This window comes from Desmodus rotundus, chromosome 12 (assembly GCF_022682495.2).
Source record: "Desmodus rotundus isolate HL8 chromosome 12, HLdesRot8A.1, whole genome shotgun sequence".
Classification (NCBI taxonomy): Eukaryota; Metazoa; Chordata; class Mammalia; order Chiroptera; family Phyllostomidae; genus Desmodus; species Desmodus rotundus.
The window spans coordinates 27,513,920-27,531,724 of NC_071398.1; the positions used below are offsets into that span (position 1 = coordinate 27,513,920).

Genomic DNA, 17,805 nt, shown 5'->3' on the forward strand with positions numbered 1-17,805 from the left:
AAGTTTCAGGGGTCCTCAACACCCACCTGGTTGTTGGTAAAGACCCTGAAAATATGAAGTTCAGCATCAGGAGCGAATCCTTGGCATTCCCTCATGCTGGCTATCACACCTGCCACGAATGTGCCGTGGCCCAGCCCTGTTGCCCAACAAGGAAAAGAAGTCATCAAACTGCTGGTAGTGTGTGCCAACACGTAACACTTCACACCACCAATTCAATAGGCTCCTTCTCCAGCCCCAGGTGTCCAATCCCTGCTCCTCGGTACTGTCTCCCACGCAGAGCCATGCCGTACGTGACCTACTTCTGGGTCAGCCACTCCTGCTCTCTCCCCAACAGGGGGCTTCTCCTCCACCTGGCACCCCTCTCTTTCCCCTCGAACACTACCTCCCACATCCTGAGACAGTTAGAAGTTTCTGCCAAAAGGCAGAACCACCACCTGAGTGTGTCTGAACAACTATTTCACACGGACTGGTTAAACACGGACACACGGAGAAAGCACTTCACTGATGAAACGGGGGAAGGCAGTCATGCATGAAGCCCGCATGCGACCGGAAAACGCCTCCCCTGGGGTCTCACCACTACACTACCACCTCCACCTACCGTCATCCAGCGTTCGCTCATTGGTCCAGTTGGTTCTCTCCTTCACGTTTTTGAAGTGGGGATGCTTCTCACTCAGCCCAGTGTCGAACACAGCAACCCTTACGTTAGCACCTTATTCCGAAAAGCAAGCAAACACAATCAGGCTTGAGAAATCATCTTTTTCACTTGTTTTGTCTATAAAATACATCCCTCCTTGGGAGCCACGGAGAACATGCCATCAAGGGCCAAAGCCAGCCCAGAGCACACAAGGCAGGTCACGTGCCCCAGGGGCCCAGGCTGAGCCAAGGCTGAGAAAAGGGGACAGCAGGGAAACGCCTTCATCTGCTGCTGAACAAGACCTGAGGGTAAACCGAAAATCTCTCGGACACTCCTCCACTGTCACCGATGCTCCAGAAGGAACCACCTCTCCCCACTCCTCCACCCATGTGGGTTTTCCCCTCTGCTAACTTCCTCCAGGTCTTCATGCCCTCACCTCCTCAGAGAGGTGCCCACAAAGCACCCATCCCTGGGAGAGGGGCAACTATATACTGAGTCTGCTTCAGGTACTGGGCAAAAGCCATCGGCACCAATGTGAAACAACTGATGCTATCGGATCAAGAAAGTCCAGAAAACGTAGGCAAAAAACTAAGATCATTCTATTATTTAACAGCTGAAAGTGTAATGAAGGTAATGTCTTTCTGGTATGAAAGCTGTGTTTACATATCAATACTACCTTAAATAATCAACTACAGTGAGATAACCATCAACATGTATTGCTTCCTTTTTAAAAATGCACACATAAAATTGGAAACCTTTTGGTTTGGAGGGGATTAAAAAATGCTTTTCTGAAGATTAGAGCATTTGTTTTGTGAGGAAGTTTAAACCCTAAAAAGATAAAACCAAGAGGAGACAGTCATCTCGATAAAATCAGTTCACCAGGTGTTAAAGGTATCTCAGGTGTTCTGAAAGGCAGACAGCTGAGGAACTCAAGGGAGGAGTAGGGTCCCCAAGTCTAGGAGATACAGGCAAAGGCACCTAGACAATCATGACGTGCTAGGGGCTAGGGAGATGGGTTACATTTAAAGGTCAGGGCTCTAATCTTCACATTAGTTGAAAAAGAGATTTTCTGCCAGGATGAATCAGTAAGAAAGAAAACCTTATTGGATGTGAGTTTCTTTCACAGAACATGGTCGTTAATATTGTTTCCTGTTCAGAAATAAATGATCAACAAGTGCAAGTCAATTACTTAGCCATTCCGCACACAGGGCACCCTACTGGAGTGAAAACCCACTTTCACGAAACTGCCCAAATCGAGGTAACTCTCTGAGTCTGCTCTCTCCCCTGAGAAAACAGAGAACTTTGCCGGACTACCAGTGGGCCCTAAAGGCAAGCAGTGCTGTGTTTGTTCACGAACCTGTCAAGAGGAAAGAAACGCTCCACAACCTGCCTCGTGTAACCTCAGACATGGTACAGAAAAATAAGACACAAACAGCGAACAGGGTTAAACAACTAGAAAAGCCACAGAAACAGATGCCCAGCACAGCAGGAATCGAAGATGAGGGGCAGTCAACTGCGTCTAGCTCAGCAAACAATGAGAAGCAGAGATGCACGAGGCCACCTGGCTTCGGCGCCAGCACTCGAGGGGGTGGCCTCCCGGACACCAGACCCTGCGCTGCCTCCGTCACAGCACACACCTGTATATCCCATCTGCCAAAGCACGTCGGCCTGCAGGGTCTGGGCAACCTGGCGCGGGATGGCTCTCAGCAGCCGTCGACTCGAATGTCTCCCCGTGGCGTGCCAGAACCCAGAGCCCAGGGAGAGACTGGCTCTTCGCAGGGGACGGGACGACTGCCACTTCTGGCTCCATCGGGTTTCATTGCAGGGCACGATGGGGTCGGCTAGGGCCAAGAAAGGAAAAATACTGAAATGACACGATGCCTGTCAGGGAAAACATCATTCTACACAGGATTGATTACCGTCTGAAATCCTGTTTCATCATCTCCCTTTGCTAGACGAGTTTTCTCGATGCAGTTATATTTATAGCATGTTACTGGCCATCATGTGGTTCCCAAATAGTTTACCTGGAATTTTATCACCAACGCAAGGCAGAAAGACTGATAGAAATACCATGTTTTTCGGACCATAAGATGCACCTAGGTTTTAGAGCAGGAAAATAGGAAAAAAAATTTTGAAGCAAAAAATATGGTAAAATATTTAATAACATCCTTTAAAGCAGAAATCCTGCAGCAAGCCAGGTAAGCTACATTCGGAATATTCAGACGGACCCCCATTTCCCTCCCAAATTGGGGGGGGGACGTCTTACAGTCCGAAAAATATGGTAATCATTTTTTAAACAATAAAGTCAATTGTGGTAGTAAAACTGAAGATTTTTCATCAGCAACTTGCTCTCACTGGTCAAGAAAAAGGGAGGGGGAGTTTAAGGGAATGGCCGCTATTCAACTGTAAGGTTTTGCAGCGCTGGATTTCTGGGACGGGAAAAGGCCGTGTTATCCCATTACACCCATCTCCGGCCCAACAGCCCTAGGACCTTTTCCAACTGCATTTTTCTCGATATTTTCAATATGCTTCTCTACCAGAATGCCAACTTTCAAAATGCAAAAGAACTACAAACGAGTCAGGGCATTTCTGAGGGTGAGGAAACTGTGTTTTATCTTAATTTGGTTGCTAGGTACCTGACTGATTCTTTCATCAAAACTTGCCAAAATGTTGGCTAAAAGGCATGGATTTTACTACCTGTAAATAACTTATTTTTTAAATGGAGAAAGCAAAAGAAGTATCATAAGAGCTGTCCCTTCACTTTTCAAAGACTATGCTATAATGAAGAAGAAACTATTTCAACTCAGTTTTAAGAAAAGCAAATCTGTAATATTACTGAAGTTCTGTTTATAAAGCAAATTACTATCATTCTTATTCTGGTCTTACCAGGCTACACCCATGAAAGTACAGGGAAATGGCAAAATATATAGTCATGTCAACTCCATGAAGTAATTATTTGCACAATCCAACTGAAATTGTTCTGTATTGAACTTCCTGTGTTGATTCTGTTCTTTAAGTCAACAGCATGGGACAACAGTAGAGGTGCTTACTGAAGAATAATATTTAGAACAAGGGAAGGGTCTGTTCTGCTTTAAGTACTGAATTCAGTTCTGGCTTCCACTCTTTGAGAGGGTAATTTAGAAAAAATGAAGAACATTCCAAGGAAAGCAATTAAAATGATGACAGGACTTGAAATCATGTCACATGAATAAGTGTTAAAAGAACTGGAGATTTTTATTATCCTAGAGAGAGGCATGGATATCTTTAAAATACATCTTTGAATACTCTCTTATGGAAACCAGGTTAGCTCTGTCTCACAGCTCATGGGGTAGAGCCAGGAATGAGAGCGACAGTGAGAGAGGTTTCAGCCTAAAATAAAGCAAAGCTATCTAACAATGGAGCCATAGAAATAAGTAACATTTAATGTCTACCTACAGTACCCTAAAACCTGCTAGGCTCTCCTTACACGCACTATTTCATTTTATCTTCGTAAGAACCCTATGAGGTAAGTAGTATTACCTTCACTTCTGGGATGAAAGAAGTTGAAACTTAAAGAAAGACTGCTTACCACACAAAGTCACAAATGACACCCAGAGACGCTGGGCCCATGGGGAAGTGCGTGATCTCCTGAGTCAGGCACAGCCACGCACAGCAGCAGACTGTGACGGGCAGAGCGTATCCGGCCCAACCACGAGGCGGCGCTCTGATTACTGTGTTAAAATTAGGCATTTCCATCTTTCCTAAGATATGCTGAAGCTTTTTAAGATTAAAAGAACAAAAAGGAACACTGTATAATACTTGGTAATTGTACAAGGTTTGGTTTGTTTTTATCTTCCTGGATTGTCTTGAAGTCACTGCTTTTTAAAGAGAAAAAGCACCACAAACATCTGGACAGCTAGGAGGAGCTCTGAAGAAGCCAGACACCTGAACCACAAAGCGACCGAGACTGGAAGTGGCTGGTCACACGATGCAAATCAGTCAGCCTTATTCCCTGCTCTGCTTTGTTTCTTCCCTTTAATCTCAGAGGCTCTCAGGCCTAGTATATGAAGGAACAAAAACAACATTTTATCTATTCTTCCAATGAAATACATAGTAGTAAATGATAACAGAACTACACATCTGTTATCTCCGTTTATAACAAGTTGGAAAAAAAACCCTTTCCTTTGCTAACACACATGCTTTGGAAAATATGTAAGAAGCAGACAACTAATATTTGAGGATAAATTCTACGTTGACAGGCCCAAGTTGTAAAGATGTAGGAACAACTTAGTGCTCAAACTGAAAAGGAAGTAACCGCACCCTCCCGTCCTCCCGCCTGCACAGCTCAGGACTAGAAGGGGCCCGGTGAAGGCAGGGTCACACGAGGTCAAGAGGCTCTAAGAATACAGAGCGAGCCCCAAGGAAAAGGCATTTTGCAAGGTGCCACAAAAAATCAAAACACCCTGACAGAAGCAAAATGCAAGCAAGGAGGAGCCTCGAAGTCACCACCTGTCATTCCACAGTGTGAAGGGACATCACGGCCTCTGAGACAAACATGGGTAAAAATCACTCCCAACAGAAATGAAAATCACTATCATCTTCTACTGTAAACTCTGATTTTTCTTCCCTACCCAAATAGCATGAAGCCTCTTTGATTTTTAAATTCCTGCTAAGAAAATGTCCACAATTGAGTAAACTAGATGAAAGGACATGTATGATCACTATTTTTCAACTATCTGCCAGGCTGAAAATTTTCAAAATACAGTCGAGGGTGGGGACGGGGCAGCGGAGCACAACATGGGTAATCTGTACATTCTCTCTCCAACCCCAAGTGCACGGAAACGGACGCAGAGCAGCCTGAGACCTCAGTACTCACTCTCAGCGCACTTGAGGGAGCGCAAGACCTTCCGCTGGGGAGTCACCCGTTTGATGTTTGGATGGTCTTCAAGTGTCAGCAGCCCCGCTTTCTGGTTTTCTTTTATCTGAATCACCTCGAAGTCACTAGGGTAGTCACTGGATGGGTTATTTCGAGGAATAATTCTCCAATTGTCTATTTCACTGCTCTTCAGGGCACTTGAAATAAATGAATTTCTAGCTTTGGCTGTAAAGTATCCATTGAAAGCCACAATATATTCTGAAATCAATGACCACAAATAAAAATAAGAATTTATGTACATATGTAACATAAGATTACATATAACCTGAACTTCCCTGCTGAAAAAAAAAACCTTACACATCTTAAACCCCAGAGTGAAAAGAGGAGTGAACACAGACAGGTTTAAATGCTCCGGACAGCAGTTCCCCTGGCTCAGAATGAAAACGGTCTGTCTGCACCCCCTGGTCACAGACCACATTCCTCAAAACTGGACACCTCGGCTATTTTTGGATAAAGCAAATATTAACAGAAATTTGAATATATAGCAAAGAAATGCATTAAGTTTTTCAAACATGCAAAAGGAATCCAGAAAAGGCTCAATTTTATTTTACTGAAAACAGCAGCAAAATTTGGAGATTGTATAAGACTATGTGGTAGTTATCACATCTGCTCACTTGAACTTCAGAACACAAAGATTCAGCACCTGCAAACTCCCCACCCTCACCAGCTCATGTCACCTGTTCCACGCAATCAAGTTTTAGGGAAATAATTCAGAATGTCAACTGCCTTGCTTCATATAAGCTAACTACACTGGGAAAAGAAACTTCCGCAGAGTTGACAAGTGCTAGGCATCACCCCATTCGAAATTTATTGTTAAAAAAGAGGGAAATGCTGTTGCAGTAAAAGCTAATGTTTAAAGTAAGTTTGAAACGAAAACCATGGATGGAGTCCCTGACATTTAACATAGTATCATTACCATATTCCACAACTGTTGAGGAGAACTCCACCTTCAGAGTCAGGTGGGAGCAGCCAGGGCATGGAGCCTTTTCGAAAGGTCTCTTCTCCAGTCTGTCACCCAGATGTTTCCTCCCACAGAGCAAAACCACGAGCAGCCGGAGCCAGATGTTGACAAGCTTCATGGTCCTAAGTGAATATGGTCATAAAATCGCATAAATTCAAATCACACTTTTTTCTTCCTTGATTATAAGTTAGTTTTTGTTTCTGCTAAAAGCTGAAACATTACTGATCAGCCATTTTACAGTCTTGTCCAATGTAAATAAAAGTTAAATTTCATGGCCTCTTGTGACGTGGCCTGAAAAGAGGCTTTCATTTCTTTCTTCGTTTCTTCTCCATCTTGGACATGAGGCTTCTGTCACTGCAGCCCAGCAAAGTGAGTCCTGCGCTCCATTGGCACCACAGAACCAAAGTCCGAGGGGGATGAGCAGCCACTCCGAGAGCCAATCTACAAAACAAGCAGAGACGTCAGCAGCACGCTGACAGAACCAGGTAGGGTTTAGTCACAGGTGCACTTTAGCTAACGGAGTCAAAAAGGTACCCTCGTCATAAGACAATAATGTGTAACACAACCATGAAACACCGTATTATTTCCCTTTTAGTTATTCCTCATCTCCTTCAGGGAAAATAAAGTTTAAGTGTCAGTTTCAAAAAAAAAAAAAAAAAGAAAGGATAAAATAACTGAACAAAATGAAGAAAACTAAGGATAAGAAATAACACCAGGAATGTTGAGCATATTGGCAGTGAGCATCTTGGCAGCCAAAGAGAAGGGCAAATCATGATACTTTGCTTACCAGCCTTTCCTTTGCTTCTAAGATTCTGTATTTCCCTACCATTTGCAACTCTCCAACAGGCATTTTCCCAATCAACACTTTAATCCCCCATAATTTTTCAGGCAAAAGTTTGGTACCTACACCCTTACCTTCCAGTTCAAAATTAATACCTAAAAACAAACTAACTTCCATTCAAGTCATGTACGTAACACCTTTTTAAAGAGACATTGTGCTTTAAAATTATTCAAGGTATGCTTTTTGAAATTTTGAAATATTTTCTGCCATTTCTATAAAAAGGGCATTGAAGGGTTTTTAATATCATTAAATTTACCTAATGCCTCAACTTAAAAGAAATTTAATCTGCTAAATATGTTATAAAACCAGATTATCTCTTCATTGGAAATAATATGAGAGGACAGTTTGTGAGGTAAGCTGTTGCCAAAGAAAAATGTTATTTGGGTGTTAAATTACACATGGGCGCAAATGCATTTCAAAATATCTCCATAGTTTAAAAAAATGATCATTTTTCACAATAGAAAATAGAGCAGCAAAAACAAAACAAAACAAAACAAAAACTGGCTGCAGCATGCACACAAAAATCAGTTGCACAAATCACACCAGAAACATAAATAACCCAGCAAGGGGAAGACAAATGAATGAGACGAGACAGGCCTTATATTGCCGCTTGTTTCTAAAATGAAAACACGTAGGACAAGGAGTCAGCCCCTTTCTGCAGAGGTCTGCCAAGCTGCTAGCCCGTCTTCCCGTGGAAAACAGTCTTCAGAGGAGTCTGTAGCTTCTGGACCACTCACATGGGCTTCTGTGAACAGGGAACACTGACTGAGAGACAGGAGTCTAAAGAACTTGGATAAGTATAATAATTACGACTTTCGCTGTTGTAATAACAAAGATCCTGCTGAGGTCTATCTTTGGAACTGAGGACTAAGCTTGGTGACACAGAGCTCATCAGACAGAAATGAAAATGAAGACCAAAGGAAAGGAACAGGGGACCCCAAAAGTCACTCCAACATGTTTTATAGCAATTCGCTTGGGAGCGAGCCCCAATTTTTTCTGTTTATACTTGACACTTGCAGCAATGGAGTATCACAGAATCTGCCTTCGTGAAGCACAAGCCTCACCTAATTATAGTATTACTGGCAAAGATAAAGCTAATCACTGGTGATTAAGAGTGCTCAGGTCATATTATAGTTAGTAAGATTTAAATGACTCTCTCACTTAAATAAAGAAACAAATCTCTTAAAAACTCTTCTGTCCAAACTAAAGAATCTATGGCATGTTTGAGCTACTTATAACACAAATATGAGTGAGTGATACTGGTGAGCAAATCCAGAACTAAACGTGTCAGATCAGCTCTAATCAAACCTGCCCCCCCCCCCCCCAATGCAGCCTATGCAAAAGAGATGGCTGCCGTTCTCTCACCTCTGAGGCAGGAACCTGACTTTAAAAGAAGAGAAACAAAAAAGTTTGGGGGAGGGAGGGTGGGTTACATTTTTTTAAAAATGACTAGGATAATCAGTTCTCTCCCAAATAGAAAAAACTTTTTAGGCTTCTGGAAAATAGGACGCTGCAATATCATAATGCATTCTACCTCAATTTACTCATTAAATCATGCGAGTTTATAGAGTGCTAAGCAAGTTTCAGACACCAGCAGGTGTTGCAGAAGAAACAAGTATTGTTTGTTAGTAAGTGAGGGACACAGTCCTCCAGGTGTGACCCAGCAACTAGGCCACCACAACCGCAAGCAGCTAAACGTAGCACAGGAAAGGAAAGTGCCAGAGAGGCACACGTGCCAGGGCCACTGGATTGAGAGTTCTTCCTGGGTGCAAAGTGGAGGTTTCTGCTGATGAAGTGAAGGGCGGCTGGCTCTGACGGAATCCGAGCTGGTAGGGCTGGACGTACGGGAATAGGGAGGAGGAAGGGGGCATCCTGAGCAGAGCTCCATCAAAGAGGAGGAAAACACCAGCCATGCACAGAATCAGCAAGTCATCTGGATGAGGGGGAGGCAGTGAGATGCCAGTGTGGAGAAGCTGAAAGTTGGGGGCAAGGACCTCAAGCAGGTATGAAGTCTCAGCAGAACATCCAGCAAACAACTGGAAATACAGACCCTCTCCATCTAAACGCAGTGAACTGCACAGATAAAACAGAGCCAGGAGGGACTGCTGAGCATTCTCTTCACTCATCCCACTCACAGAGCAACTGTGAAGAGCCAGGCACTGTTCTAGAAGGGAGGAACAGAGCAGCAAACTACACAGACACCTCCAGCCTTGTGAGGTTACTTGCCAGTGTGGGGAGATGGGTAATACACAAGATAATAGCTTAGTACATACACTACTAAGCTATTGATAAATACTGTATTTTATTTTTAACATCTTTTTATTGTATTTTTTCCATTACCATTTAGTCCCCCTTATACCCCCCTCGCCCCTGCAATCACCACACTGTCGTCCATGTCCATGAGTCCTTTTTCTTTTTTGCTCAATCCCTCTACCCCCCCCAGCTCCTCTCCACCCAGAGTTGTCAGCCTGCTTTCTCTCTGCAAGTCTGTCTCTATTTTGCTTGTTAATTGTTTGTTCATTAGATCCGATGTTTAATTGAAATCATGTGGTATTTGTCTTTCTCTGACTGGCTTATTTCACTTTGCATAGTGTTCTCCAGGTCCATCCACACCGTCGCAAAGGGTAAAACTTCTTTTATGGCCAAGTAGTATTCCATTGTGTAAATGTCTCATAGTTGTTTTATCCACTCATCTACTGATGGACACTTGGGCTGTTATATTTGAAAGGAGAAAAAAGAAAGAAGGGGAAGGGCTGAACTTTTAGATAGAGTGCTCCAGAACTGTCTCAGCCTCTGACGGAAGCAGGAAGCTGGTTGAGCCACTGAAGAAAGAAAATTGCAGGCACTGGGAAAAACAAGTGCAAAAGCCCCGAGGCAAGGAGCATGCATGGCTTATGTAAAGAAAGGCAAAGAGGCCAGTGCAGCTGGGGCAGCCTGAAGGAAGGGGAATCACAAGAGATGTGATGTCTGGGAGGAAGACTAGGGAGGGGCTTGTCGGTCAGAGAAAGGCCTCAGCTTTCACCATGAATGGGAAGGTGGGAAGGGAACACAGGACTGGAGCAGAGAAGTGACACAGGCAGGAACAGGGGACCAACTGGAAAAGTCCTGTACAGATGGTGGTCTGGGCCAGGGTGAGGCAGGGGAGGTGATGAAGGTGGTCATATTACAGATGTTGACCACAGAGTTGACAGAATCTGCTGACAACCAGATGCAGAAGGTGTGCGAGTGAGGAGCCAAGGCCAACTCCAAGGCCTCTTGCCCCGAACTGAAACTGAGATGAGAAAGCTGCAGGAAAACTGGTTTGGGAAACACTAGCAGGAGGTTAGTTCTGAACATGTGAAATTCTGGGATCATGAGAGTTGGGAGGACACAGCTCAGGGCAGAAGGGAACAGGGACCCAAAATCAATGAGAAGGACTTTCCACATACAGGGTGGTCAAATGAGAGAGACCACTGGTTCAGTAATTAGAAGGTCACTGACTTTCCCCAAAAGGGCCACACTAGTGAAGGTCAGCTGCTCTTGTCTCCCAACCCATCTGTGGCTGGAAGGAAGATAAGATACCTTCAAGAAAAGCCCTATGGGGATAAATGATAAGGTTGGGAATGACAGGGGCAGAGACACGCGTTTTGTTTGGGTCCGGCTGACCTGCTTATGCACTTTAAAGGTGTGCTAAAATCTGGGTTCTAAGAAGACACTCTCTTCAAAGACCTATCGATCATAAAAGTTGTGATGACACAGACTGAGGATTCTATAGTGTCCCAATCCCAGAAGTCCCAGGCTTCAAAACATAAATTCGCTTTGAGGGGAACAAAAAACGCCACTGGGGAGCTAGAGGCATGGGCACTGGGGTCGCAACACTGCCCACTTACAGCCAACCTCTGTGCCTCTGGCCTGTGTGTTTTACAGACAGCCAGTCCCCACTGACTGCACTTTCCCATATGTGAGTCATCCACTCACACGTGTCCGCGACAGATCCTTCCTGGCTCTCACTACGTAACGCAACCCTGGTGAGCACTCTCCCCAAGGCAGGCTCACCATCTACTGGCAAGCAGCGTGTAGCAACAGGTATAAGTTCAGGCACACACACACACATACATGAGAAGAAAAACACTTTTTAAATAACTTTTCCTTTTCTTCCCTTTCTGAATAATTCAGCTGAGGACAAGAAGGTAGATGCTGGTGGGAGAGCCACAGCGGCCCGGTATGGGGCGATGGTGTCTGAGAGGGTCAGAAAGACACCTGGTAAGGGAGAGGCACCTGGTAAAGGTGGTCAGAGCCTGAATTGGGTGATGGCAGTGACAAAGGGAAATTCATTTGATCAAATACTTATTTTACAGATAATGGGAGGCAGCTTTCTCATTGTCAGAGAATGAAAATATGAAAAGGGAAGAAACTTAAACCATGCAGGACCAGACTGAACTTGGAAGTACTGGTGTGAACTCAAGGTGTTCAATACAGAGACAAACGTAGAAAGAAATACAAGCAAACGTGTGTGCGCACATGCACACACACACACATTTCCTAGCTTTGTCTAGTTCCAGAACTGGTCTTCTAAACGCCACTCCCCACTAAAAGCAAGCAGGCTCTCTGGAGAAGCCAGTTCCAGGCTAGGCAGGTTAAGAACCGATGAGTGTGGCACATCTTGCAGAGAGGGAGAAAGTGCTAAAAGAACCGTGGAGGTGTCAAAGGGACACAGAGGCCACCTTGGTATAATGTGAGCACCAAAATAAATAGTGGAAGTAAAAGATCCTAACCCAGTGAGCAAAGCAGGAAAACACGAGTCCACGATGACACATATAAGTAAAATAAATTGGGAAGTTTAAAGAAAGAGATATTTGTATATCTCGGAATGGCTCCCAACAAAATCCTGATTTACAAAGGGGAAAAAAAGGTAACGATGTGGAGAAGCTTCAAGTTAACCAGGAATGGGATACACAGAACTGGGGCCACCAACAGATGCCCTGGAAGAGCCTGGCATCCCCCGTGGGGTTCCTGCCAAAGACGCACAACCTGAATCGGATCATGGCAAATGTCAGAACCCAAACCAAGGGACGGTTTTCACGCTGAACGAGGCGAGGCCTGCCTGTGATTACTCAGCAGTGCTGTACCAAGACTAGTTTCCCGATTTGAAGGCTGAGCTATGATCATGTAAGAAGGTCCAAGCAATAGCAGGAAATGCCCACTGAAGTACCTGGGGATAATTGCTATTGGGTTTGCAACTTATTTTCAAGTGGTTCAAAGAGTAAAAAGGTCTTATACTGTTCTCGGAACCTTTCTGGGAGATTGAATTTGTTTCCAAAATACACAAATAAATGAGTCCCATGTTTATTAGGTGGAGTACTGGATTCTAAAATGTGGGGAGTGCACTTACAAGCCCCTTACCTTAGGCTCCTGTGTGCACAAGCAGTCCACATCACACGTCAAAGAGGGTTACACGCACCAACCGTTACACTGAAGGCCATCCTAACAGACGGGACTGAGCTAGTCAAAGTGAAGTCACAAGTACTTCTTACTCTAAGGAATTGAGGGACTCCTGAAAAGATTCATGATAAAGTAAATTTCTGTTAAAATTATTCTCAGTGTTTCTATAATGTACATTATAAAAATCAAGTAACATTTTGACAGACATAAATTGAGACACTAAGTATAAGATAAAAATCTTTAAGAAATGTTGCTAGCGAACATAAAAAATTCTTAGAACCTTTTAGAATGATAATTTGTCAATGTGTATTTAAGAGCCTTAAAAATGGTTGTTAAAGATGGTGGTCTAGTAAATCCAGTGATAACAACAAAAAAGAGCACTTACTGAGCTATTCTAAGTAATTTCCACGTGTTAACTCATTTGATTCTCAGGACAACCTATTACTACCCCAATTTTCAGATGAGAAAACTGAGGCCCAAGGCAGGTCAGAACCTTGCCTGGAGCCCTATAGCCAGTGAGTGGGAAAGCTGGGCTGGGGACTTGGGAAGCCTGGCTCCAGAGACCACACTCTTTAAGAGATAGGCTACAGGGTTTTTCTAAAATCTCCCCTAGAAATTCATTCCATGTGTGGTGAATTTAAAAGCGAACAATGAATTATGTCCAAGGATTAAAACTGGGAAAAATTAGAGACCATTTGAAAGTGCAATAGGGGACTAGCTAAATAATTACGGTTCATCCACACTACGGAATGCTACGCAGCAATTCCCAATTGTGTTCCTTTGGAAAGCTGCATAACGGTCCCAAAAGATGTCCACATCCTCATCCCCAGAACCTCTAAGTGTTACTCTGAACGACCACAGGGAGTTTGCCAGTGTAATGAAACTAAGGATCTGGAGATGGGGGGAGTACCCTGATCATCCAGGCAGGTCCACTGTAATTATTAGAGTCTTCACAAGAGGGAGGCTGGTAGTAGGAACCATGATGATGGAAGCATGTGGGTTAAGTAATCAGAGAAAGGGGTCAGCAGCCAAGGCAGGCAGGTGCGCCCTGGAATTGAAAAAGGGGCGAAGCCCTCTGACACCTTGACTTGAGCCCAGTGAGACCATTACAGACTACTGACCTCCATAACTATAGGACAGTAGATCTGTGTTGTTTTAAGACACTAAGTTGGAATTTGTTACAGCAGCAATAGGAATCTATTTCCCAAACATTGTGGGGAAAATCTAATGAAACATTAAGTAAAACTGTTCACGTACAGTGTGAGCAATGTTTCGGTTTTTAAGTATGTATCCATGTGCAGAGAAAAAGAAAAGAACATGAAAGATGTCTACCCAAGTGGTAACAGTGGTTCTACATTTCAGTGGTGTGATCACTGGTAGTTGTCTTCTTTTTCATTCTATTTACTTACATTTTTACAAAGAATATGTGTTAGGCTTTTATGCTTAGATAAAATGTATTATTTAAATACCTATAAACCTTTTAAAATAAAATTTTATAAAAAACATTTTCTGGTAAGACAGTGGTACAAAGATTCAAAATATGTCAAAATTTAACTTTATTTGTAACAGAGTAGAGCTTAAAAGGGATCTATATCCCAGGAACTGTTTACTAAAATCTGTGTCTACCTCCTAAAGTAAGGCTAAGCTTTTAGCTAGTTCATTCTCAACAGGCTTATTACCACCTGTAGTATCACTTACTCATAGGGCCTAATTAGGGCTGTTGCTGGATCCACTGAGTGTTTACTGCATTTAATATCTATCAATTCTTTACAGAGAAGACCTGGTTATCTTTCCTTATGACAGTAAGCTCTAAAAGATGATATTTACGATAATTATGAGTTTCCATAATTGAGTGTAATTATGCCTCTAATACAGGTGTAATAAAAAATAATGGACATCAAAGACTGAATGCAAAAAACCCACTTCAAATAATACATGCCAAGAATAAGATTTAATGACACAAGTGTAAAAGGGAGACAAAATAGAGGGAATGTACTACTTAGACTGGCAACTGGTCTCGCTGACGGCTAACATTCCTTGCAACTCTGAGATTCTTCTACTTTGCATTATAAAAGAGTATCACTAAGATTATAATTCTGGATAGTGCTAAAGTACATCTGAAATTATTTCTTCACAAATAATTAAAAAACACAATTCAGGTGAGAGAGAATTACTTGTATCACCCAATAGTCATCTAATTATGCAGATACACCTTGCTTTTTAATGAACCTTTACTGAAATAGCTCCAGAGAAAACTGAATTGTGTTTAGGCTATGAAAGGGCACCATTCAGTTCAATTAAAATTTGGCTGTAAAACCACCACTTTCGTAACTAATGGCATAGTTGGCTGTATTATCAATGTTATCACAGGCTAACATTTAAGTGATGCCAGACCACATTATCTTAAAAAAAGAAAAAAAAAAAAGGTGGGTTCTTAAGCCTGATTGAACCATTCCTCCAGGCACATTCTGTCCATTAGTAGGTTTCACAGGGGAAAAACCACAAATACTTCAGTCCAAAGAGTCAACAGTGCCAAACTTAAAAAACCTTCGTCCACACTGTCTTTTTTATTGCCTACTCTTTCGCACATGAGGCTCCTGTCTCCTATTCCCTCCACCCTGCAGTCCTCTAGTACTGACTAGCCACATATGAGGTACCTCCAAAATCAGTACTTTCCCCATTTTACCTTAAACTGATTTCCTTAAACAAAAAGATGTTGTCAAGATGAATAAATCTAGTTAATAGATTTCCGCAGCACATCAAAACTGACGAAGAAAACAGAGAAGGAAAAAATCAACCTGTCTCTAACTACCTCCTAACCTCAGACAAAAGCCTGGAAGAGACCAAGGTCCCCTACCCAAATACCAAATACAAGGTCTGGCCTCCCATTCTTAATATTTCACGTCACCAAGAGTTAGAGTTGTCAAGTTTTCCCAATAAAATATAACCAATGTCTCAACTTCCGCCTAACGCAAAGATGCAGTTGCAAATCTGCCCCCCCCCCCAAAAAAAAACACACACTGCTTAAAACACTAATGGGAGCCATGTGCAGGTCACTTGAGTCTTCAGACTTCTTAGCTTTTGTTACTTACTGTGCCACAAAAATAAGGAGGGAGTGGGCAAGAGCCACCTACCACCAGAATGACAGAAATGGAATCAAGGAACATGTGAATTTGAAAACCCCTTGATTAGAAGAGATCCCATGGGTGCTTCAAAGGCTCTGCAAGCACTTAATTAGAATTTTTCTTTTGCCATAGATACAAGCAACTCTTGATTATAACGGATGCTTGAAGAATGCAATGGAGAGAACTAACAAACAAGAGTCACAACCCCCCCTCCCCCTTCCAATAAAGGGCTCTTGGCCCTCGGCACCATACATGGGAACATAAAACAAAATTTTATTTGCAAAAGGTGTTCTGTGTGAATGAATACACAATGTGTTTTATATCCATAACATAGAATATCATTGGGCCATAAAAAGGAACGGTGATACATGTTACAACATGGAAGAACCCTGAAAACATTATGCTAAATTTAAGAAGCCAGACACGAAAAGCCACGTGTGATTCTGCCTGCATCTATTAAATAGTGGGGAAGGACAAATCTAGGGAGACAGAAAGGTTAGTGGTGATCTGGGGATGGGGTTAGAAACGGGTAGTGGCTACACATGGGCACCAGAGATCTTTCTGGGATGACAGAAATGCTGTAAAAGCGGGTTGTGGTGATGGCTGACAACTCTAAATTTGATTTTTAAGAAACCACTGAATAAGTATCTTTTAAAAAAGGTGAATTTCGTGGTATGTAAATCATACCTTAACAAAGTTCTTACACTGAAATATAAACAGACCGACAAGTGGGTGCTGCAGGTAAAAAGCCTGGGAAGAATCACTGTTCTCCAGGCCCCTTGTTTTTATGCATATGCAAAATGAGACCTTGAAGTCAGAGAGCTACTTTCTAGCAGGGCCATAGGAAACTACTGATAAGTTCTCCAGAGATCAGTTCAGATCTCATGCTAATCTACCTTACTTAGAAGTATCTTAATGTAAATATTGAACTTAATTTGCATACACAAATAGGCCAAGACTCTCAGTGGCTCTAACAAAAACAAAGGGTTAAATACCTTGATAAAAAATCATGTTCATCTCTAGGAGTGCTGGGAAGCACATCACGAGAGGGCGGTATGAAAAGCATTCTGGTTGTGAGAGTAAACCAACCAGCCTCATGGCCCCAACTTGCAGACGAGTTCCCACACTGCATTTTTGAAAATCAGTGGAACTGTATGTACAGACTCAGCTAGGGCAAAGAACTGAGGTCATTTAAAATCTGATACCAGAACTCTTCTGGGAGTATACCCAGCACTATGTTCGAAGGCTGAGGGTCAAAGCCAGGTATACTGTTTCACTCCGTTAAAGCTTATGTCACTTAAAGAAAATGAAATTGAGCGGGTTACCCCACCATGTAAACAACGGAGAGAAGGCCAGCCAGGGACACAAGCCCTAAGTCCAGGCCGGGTCCCGGACGGAGGGAACTGCTCATTTCCTACTGCCATGCACTCCGCGTAGCGGGTGCGTCCAAATGTCTCGCTTTACCGCGCTCCTCCCGGCCTGCGCCCCACGCCCTGCACCCCAGGTCCGCTCCCGGAGGATCCAGGGGCGCAGGGAGGCCCTAGTCACCGCCGCGCAGACACCCACCCTCGGGGCCTCGGGCGCCGGGGGAACACACGAACGCACTAGCAGCCGCGTACAAGTGGAGGAAGCGAGGAGCCTCAGAAACTGGCAGCCTGACGTACCTGCGGCTGCCTCAAGCTCGGGTCCGGCGGGCCCGGGATAACGGCGCCTCTACGGCAAACACGCCGCGAGTCTCCATTCGGGGCTGTTTACTCCCAACTCTCGCGACACTGCGGCATCCGGGCGGGGAGACCGACGGCTGGGAACGCCGGACCTGCCGGCCGTGCGTGCCCTGCGTGGGGCCTGCGTGCGTGCTCTGGACGCTCTGGGCCGCCCGGCGGATGGACAGTGGTCTCGCGACGTTTG

The 17,805-nt window shown here is 43.7% G+C and overlaps 1 protein-coding gene across 3 annotated transcripts in view; it reads right to left on the minus strand.

Annotated features, from left to right (window-relative positions):
* MBTPS1 (membrane bound transcription factor peptidase, site 1) overlaps nt 1-17,773 on the minus strand; it is a 51,708-nt gene extending 33,935 nt beyond the window's left edge. The window contains exons 1-7 of one of the 3 annotated variants that reach the window (XM_045191740.3): nt 17,562-17,773; nt 12,734-12,884; nt 6,466-6,951; nt 5,490-5,747; nt 2,272-2,475; nt 599-709; nt 27-136 (exon numbers count right to left, since the gene is read on the minus strand). In XM_045191740.3, coding sequence (XP_045047675.1) covers nt 27-136; nt 599-709; nt 2,272-2,475; nt 5,490-5,747; nt 6,466-6,628 — 846 coding nt within the window. In that variant the 5' untranslated portion in view covers nt 6,629-6,951; nt 12,734-12,884; nt 17,562-17,773. Of the gene's footprint in view, nt 1-26; nt 137-598; nt 710-2,271; nt 2,476-5,489; nt 5,748-6,465; nt 6,952-12,733; nt 12,885-17,463 lie in introns of all 3 variants that reach the window. The other 2 variants (XM_024556037.4, XM_045191741.3) reach the window with 2 other exon arrangements.
* Between the last annotated feature and the right edge of the window lie 32 nt (nt 17,774-17,805).